Raw genomic sequence first — 7,713 nt, 5'->3', positions numbered from 1 at the left:
ATATTCGCTCTTTTTTTGCATATCAGGACATGAATTTCATTCAAGCACTTGACAAATTGATACATATTATTGACAAGCTCCCAAGAAAAGTGAAATGTGTCCCATGAGTCATTCTGCGATGGTGCTTATTTCGCTTTGATATACATTGTTTTTAACATGTCTATGACGAGATTTTCTCTCAGATAAAAACTACAGCAGCATGCCTTTCTAGGGTATATAAATACATTTACAGGGTGGGGAACCAAATCTTGGAAATAATAGATAATTACCAAATTCTTAATTTTATAAACAACCAGCAACCCGAGGTAAATATTATTTTAATACAAGTTTATAGGTGTTTAAAGAGACAATTTATTCAATGTGTCTACCTTCATATGCTGCCTGAAGTCATCACAACTTTTCATGATGAAGTACTCTGACATTTGTCCCACTCTTCGTCCAGGACATTTTTCTTAAGATGATCAACACTTGGATGCGAAGCTCTGTTGGTAGAATGCTCCAATTTTCCCCATACGGCATAGTCCAGGGGGTTCAAGTCTGAGCTGGAAGAAGGCCAGAAGTTGGCAGGCCAAAAGTCAGCAAAGTTGTCTTAGCAGAATTTCTACACTTTCTTTGTCGTATGAGAAAGAAAACTATCTTAGGTCCACACATAATTACCATTGGGGTAATTAGACTTCAGCCAAGGCAAAACCTTATACTGCAGGACTTTATAGTAAACTTCAGCCCCCACCTTTTCCTCAAACTTGAAAAAAATGGAGAGGCATCTTTTTGTCCATCAGACGCCATGACACCGAGTACCATGACTTGAGCTGGGTGCTTGGTCCTAAAGATGCCCTTTACTTCAGAAGGTGACTTAGCAATGTATCGATCATGGCAACGGTTTAAAACAGTATCAACGGTAAAGATTTTTTCATCTGAAAAGATTTTGACAGTTTGTCCATTGTGCTTCTGATATCACAACACATTTTTGGCCCTTTCGTGCCTTCTGGCTTTCATTTCATGGGTCAATAGGTGTCTCAAGTTCCTCACATATGACCCCCAAATGTAAATCAGTGTGTACAGCAGTTCTGATGGTCTTTGGATCAACTTTCATGTCCATGGACAGTTTTCTCATAGATGTTGTTGGGTCTTTCGAAATTTTGGCTTTGAGAGATTTAAGAAATGCATTATCCCATTTTTTATATATGCCTCTATTTCCTTGCTTTCTCTTGATGCCTCCCAGCAATACATCTAATTGCAACCCTGGCATGAAGCAAATTTACAGTGCGTTGTCTCTTGGCTTCTTGAGTAGACATGCTAGATTGTATGACTGGAACTTCTGCTTAAATTAACTCTATATACCTCCATCCTAAAATTGAAAACAGTTGTTTCACTTGTGATCATCAAGTTTTTTTACAACTCAGAAAGCATTCTGCAATATCAGTGACTATATTATTCACTATTCTTATATATTAAGGTGCAGATTTTCTTCAAGCAAAAGACAAAAGTGTACATATTGACAAGGTTCAAGAAATGCATCTACAAAGTAGAGGTGGTGTTCAACAGTAACAGCAACAATGTAAGGACACATACATGAAAATATGTTGGAGCAGCAATATGTTAGACCAGACTAAATAACCACAAGTCCTCTGAGGCATAATGTTACAACATTAGCCAGTTATATATGGCATTTAAAAGATGAGGAAATGCCATATAAAATTAACTGGAAGCTGCTGGAACAACCAGAGTGGTATCTCAACAGAACCAGACAGTACAAACATTGCTTGGCTGAGAGGACAATGATCCTAAAAAATTCACACAATCTAGGTGTCTTCTTAAATTCAAAAAGTGAAATTTGTAGATGCTTCTTACTTAAAATATGCTAACAAAAATTTAACTATTTTTTTCCATGTGGATGGCATCTCCAAGTACTTTGCCTCAGTGGTTTGATTTGTTTATTAAAAATAAACGGTAAATTTTCAGATTAACACCCGCACGATTTTCACTTGGGTGTTAGGGTCAGGGTTTTAGCGTGCGGGTGTTAATCTGAAAATTTACCAAATAAACTAATGTTACCTTACTGGGGAGATGGTGATTAAGATGTAAGAGAAATTTTATAGTAAACCACTGCTAGCAAAGAAAACTGAGCATTGTAGTTCTTGATTATGTATTTTTTAACCACCAGGTCAACATTATCGAAGAGGCTTATGATTAAAGGCTTTTCAACTATTACCGCCCCCCCCCCCACATTATCTATTGGTCTTGTCTGCGAAAGTAAAGAATACATACACCCGGTGTTTAGGGTTAGGGTTTAGAGTCAGGGTTATGATTAAGGTTTTTGTTACGCCGAAAGTGGGTGGTGTACGTATTCTTTACCTCCGTCTGTCTTGTCTATATAGAAGAGGGCAAGGTTTGATTTACCTGCTGTGTTAACCTGATTTAACAAGATATATGATCAAATGCTTTCCATGACTATCCCTTTATTTTCAGAGGGGAGAGTATCTAGGAGTGCATTATTTGTGTTCTTGCCTTCTTTTAAAATGGAGTGTAATTTAAGGGAGAGGTGGACGCTATTTCTAGGTCAACCAACAAAGTTAGAGGCCTTGGTTACAGTTGAAAATATTTCACTTTACTTCCAAAAACAGGTATCACATTAAGCCAGTTTCACTTCCCTATAAATTCGTGGAAACCTCTTTCATCAAATACGATTCTAATTGATTAGAAATTATTTCAAATGATATAGGTTAGCAAACAATATACTATTATTTATTCTACGATATCATAAAAATTATTGCACACCTTCGTAAAATCAAAAATCTGAAAGAAAATTCTATACAAAATTATACCTAGCTAATATTGTTAGCGCAACATAGACTTGGTTGTTGAAATAATAACAACATAAGTTGATTGTGCAATACAACTCTTCTCGCCCACAGTTTCATTTAATGTTCCCTTAAAAGTTGATACTCGTTCCATTAATACAGATAAGGTTTTTTGTAAATAGATAAATGAAAAAATTCAGTATATATACATATATAATTTTTTTTGGCACTGTCATGGTATTAGCTGTCAGAAGCGAAAGTAGAAAAATCTAAACAAAGAATGTTACTGCTGGTTTGAGTTGAAATCTGTTTCTTTGGCTACTGACTGGCCGGAGCTATCTATCTATCTTTCTATCTATCTGTCTGTCTGTCTATCTCTCTATCACTCGTCCACCTTCGTTTGTTTCCGTAGAATTTATCAAATTAGAAAAAAAAACTTTTTGGCTACTTCCATCATGCTAGCTCCACACGAGGGGCATATTTTGGGGGTATTTAAAAGTCCATGTCTCTTAAGCCAATTAATACTATTTTCTGTTGTAGCGGTGGCGATGGCAATATCGCTGTGATTAATTCCAACTTTGGATTACGCGTGGTGGTGGTCATTGGTGGTGCTGATTGGTGTATGTGATTTGTTTTTAAAAACAATAATGAATAATGCAAAAATATATTTATTTATAAAGTTTAAACTGAATTTCATTTGTTTAAATTCTACGAGGGAGAGACAGACAGACAGATAGCTCCGGCCAGTCAGTAGCCAAAGAAACAGATTTCAACTCAAACCAGCAGTAACATTCCTTGTTTGGATTTTTCTACTTTCATTTCTGACAGCTAATACCATGACAGTGACTTTTTTTTATTCCAATATATTTTAAAATAAGAATTAACGTGTATTGCATACAAACAAAAATATAGATATTAATGTTTCAAGAATCTTAACTGCAAAATTAAACGGAAGTTAGCTTTTCGCCCATGGATACCGGAAATGTATAAACAGCCATTGTTTATCGTAACTTGAGCGTTGCGATTGAGTGTCTCGCTGTTTGTTAAGATATTTGTGAATCAAACATGGGAGTTCCAGCATTTTTCAGATGGCTAAGCCGTAAGTATACATCAATTGTTGTACATTGTGTGGAAGAGAAGCCAAAAGAAATTGAGGACACAACAGTACCAGTAGACGCTAGTAAGCCGAACCCGAACGATGTTGAATTTGATAACCTATATTTAGACATGAATGGCATTATTCATCCATGTTGTCACCCTGAAAACAAACCTGCTCCCGCAAATGAAGACGAAATGATGATTGATATTTTTGAATATATCGATAGAATTTTTAACATTTGCCGACCCCGTAAGCTTTTGTATATGGCCATCGACGGTGTGGCTCCACGTGCAAAAATGAACCAGCAGCGTTCACGGAGATTTCGTTCTTCCAAAGAAGCAGTTGAAAGCGAATTCGAAAAATCTAAACTACGAGATGAACTTTTGTCTAAAGGCTACCATTTACCACCACCGAAAGAAAAAGGTGAAAGATTCGATAGTAATTGTATTACTCCAGGTACTCCATTTATGTTTCGTCTTGCTGAATGTCTTCGCTATTACGTCTACGATCGCTTAAATAATGCACCTGGATGGGAAAACATCAAAGTAATTCTTTCTGATGCAAATGTTCCAGGAGAAGGAGAACATAAAATTATGGATTATATTCGACGACAGAGAGCCCAACCTGACCATGATCCAAATACGCATCACTGTCTCTGTGGAGCCGACGCTGATTTGATAATGTTGGGACTGGCAACACATGAACCACATTTTACTATAATAAGAGAAGAATTCAAATATAATCAACCCAGACCATGTGAGCTATGCGGGCAGTTAGGTCATGAAATGACAGAATGTGTTGGATTACCAAAAGAAGAATGTGACAAACCACTTGAAAAAGCATTGGGTTCAGAACAAGAGTTCATTTTTATCCGATTGTGTGTATTAAGAGAACACTTACAACTACAACTCCATATGGATGGGCTCCCCTTTAAATACGATTTTGAACGAGCTGTCGATGACTGGGTCTTCATGTGCTTTTTTGTTGGTAATGATTTCTTACCTCATCTGCCATCATTGGAAATCAGAGAGGGAGCTATTGATCGTCTTGTTGGCATTTATAAAAGGTGTGTTTACAGAACTGGAGGATATCTGACTGAGGATGGTGTGGTAAAGTTGGATAGAGTACAATTTGTACTGTCAGAGTTGGGAAAAGTGGAGGATGAAATTTTCAAAAATCGTCGTCAAAGAGATATTGAATATCGGCGCCGAGAAAAGCAAAATAAGAGAGCTAAATTTGGAGATAAACCAAAATGGATGCTTGGAGGACAATATGCCCCATCAGCAGTTGGAAGTAATAGGGACCCAGTTCAAAATCCTCGTCAAACAGCAGCAGATATGCGTAAAATGACATATGGTTCAAAACAGAATCACTCTGATAATTCTTCCAGAAATGAATCTGAACGAAGCCAATCTAACAAACGTAAGCATGAAGACGATGAAGAAGAAGATGAGCCAGCAGATGATGTAAAACTCTGGGAAAATGGTTGGAAGGACAGGTATTATAAGTCAAAATTTGATGTTGATAAGGATGATGTTGCTTTTCGGCATCAAGTTGCTAATCATTATGTACGTGGACTCTGTTGGGTTTTGAGGTACTACTATCAAGGATGTTCCAGTTGGAAGTGGTATTTTCCATATCATTATGCACCATTTGCCTCAGATTTTTTAAATGTAGGTGATCTATCAAATGAATTTGAAAAAAACACTGAACCATTTAAACCTTTAGAGCAGCTAATGGGAGTTTTTCCAGCAGCTAGTCGTCAATTCTTACCTGTTACTTGGCAGCGATTGATGGTTGATGAGGATTCTCCAGTTATTGACTTTTATCCTACTGATTTTAAAGTTGATCTTAATGGCAAGAAATATGCTTGGCAAGGAGTAGCTCTTCTTCCTTTTGTTGATGAAATTAGGCTAAAGAAAGCTCTTAGCACTGTTTATGATGATCTTACAAGTGAAGAAAAACTTAGGAATACCAGAGGTAGTGACCGATTGTTTGTTGGTTGTAAAAATCCAATTCACAGTTTCTTTGATTCTTTATACGAGCAAAATCTATATAGTGTGAAGTCACAGATTAATCCAAAGTTAGCTGATGGTATGGCAGGTATTGTTTGGTGTGATAACACTGCTGTTTTACCAGGCCACACTTTCTTCTCACCTCTTTCAAAATTGAAGGATTTTAAAAACCAAGCATTGTGTGTATATTTTACTGACCCACAATATGGTGATGACTTTTTGTTTTCTGCTAAAGTTTTGCGTAATGCTGTTTTCCCACCACCCTCAATCAAACCATCTGACTATGATAGGAAAAATCGTAATCAGCCATATAGACCTCAATTAGGATTTCAGAGAAACTCTGGGTACCGTGAAACAGATGTTAATGCAATGGTACGAATGATACGCCACAGTACCAATCAGCCGAATCAACAACCTACACAACAAGGCTACTCTGGAGATGGTGCTAGGATTCCCCCACCTTTGGAGTTATATCAAGGAAGAAATTATAATAATCCTCCTCCAATGTTGATGAATTGGAACAATGACAGTTACAACAGCAGTGGTTACTCTGGAAATCGTTATGGAGGGGGAGGAGGTTATAGGCAACAGAACAGAGGTGGTGGAGGCGGAGGATATAACAGAAGATTTAATCCGCGAGGTGGTGGAAACTATGGTTATAACCAAAATAGAAACAAAAGTGGGTGGACTGATCAGTATGATCAATATAGAGACAATAACTCCAGATCGTACAAATGATTTCCCCTTGTTTTGAGGGTTTTATATATTTAACCTATTATATTCATAAATATATATTTGGTGATCCATTCGTACTTATAAACATTTATTCAGCATTTTTTAAAAAAGATTTTTCTGTGTACCATCTAATGGCTCAACTTTGCAGGCATTTTACTTTACAAAAATGAGTGTATATTATTAATATAGGGCAGGGGGAACAATTTTCATAACAAAGTAGTGAATATAAAACATTTGAGTTGGGTGTCATCATCATCTTATATTTTATTGTATAATTTTTGAAGCTGTTTGAGGATTTTAGATGTCTTGTCTAAAGACAGCTTCTCTGAAAGACTCCAGCGTCTGTAGTTATCAATTGGATCGGTACCAGTCTCAGTTGACATTTAATTTGTAATTAAAAAAAAGGCATTCAGTTGTAAATATTCAGTAGCACAAGCCTCTCAGAGCCATAAATAGCAGCATAAAACTTTGTTTAAAATGTCTAAGATGAATTATTATGATTCTAATTTCTCATATATTAATCTCATCTCTGAGGATGAAACCTTTTTTTTTTTATAGAAATTTCATTAGTCAGCATGATTATCCAATCTTCATTGTGAATGCGAACGTATTCCATAGCATAGAGTTGTATCATTTTGTAATATGCCATGCCAGGTGATGAAAGAAGTCTTGCAAATTGGGAAGTAAGGGCTTATTTGGATTTGAGATTTGCTTTCAGTATAGGTTCCTTGAATAGTGCATTGATAATTGCAATATTTTTGAGTTCAAATCTCAATGCAATTGATTTTTCATTGCTTCAAGGTCAGTAAAATTGTACTAACAGTATACTGGAATTAGTTTAATTGACTCTCTTTACTCTTTTACTTGTTTCAGTCTTTTGACTGTGGCCATGCTGGAGCACTGCCTTTAGTTGAGCAAATCGACCCCAGGACTTATTCTTTGGAAACCTAGTATTTATTTTATTGGTCTCTTTTGCCGAACCGCTAAGTTATGGGGACGTAAACATACCAGCATCGGTTGTCAAGCGATGTTGAGAGGACAAACACACACGCGTATATATATA

At 36.5% G+C, this 7,713-nt stretch overlaps 1 protein-coding gene and 1 long non-coding RNA gene across 2 annotated transcripts in view; both read left to right on the top strand.

Moving 5' to 3' along the window:
- LOC128247561 (uncharacterized) overlaps positions 1-7,713 on the top strand; it is a 29,051-nt gene that overhangs the window by 6,156 nt on the left and 15,182 nt on the right. The gene's annotated exons all lie outside the window — the stretch shown is intronic.
- LOC106869156 (5'-3' exoribonuclease 2) lies at positions 3,235-6,721 on the top strand. Its single transcript, XM_014914766.2, has one exon. The coding sequence runs from the start codon at positions 3,867-3,869 to the stop codon at positions 6,651-6,653; it is 2,787 nt and encodes a 928-aa protein (XP_014770252.1). The 5' UTR covers positions 3,235-3,866; the 3' UTR covers positions 6,654-6,721.

Source organism: Octopus bimaculoides, chromosome 1, assembly GCF_001194135.2.
Source record: "Octopus bimaculoides isolate UCB-OBI-ISO-001 chromosome 1, ASM119413v2, whole genome shotgun sequence".
NCBI lineage: Eukaryota > Metazoa > Mollusca > Cephalopoda > Octopoda > Octopodidae > Octopus > Octopus bimaculoides.
The sequence above is the reverse complement of the archived record's forward strand: the minus strand, read 5'-3'. Positions and strand labels throughout refer to the sequence as shown.

Bases quoted from the DNA above. Each gene is read 5' to 3' on its own strand.
- LOC106869156 (XM_014914766.2), top strand. From the start codon at position 3,867: ATGGGAGTTCCAGCATTTTTCAGATGGCTAAGCCGTAAGTATACATCA.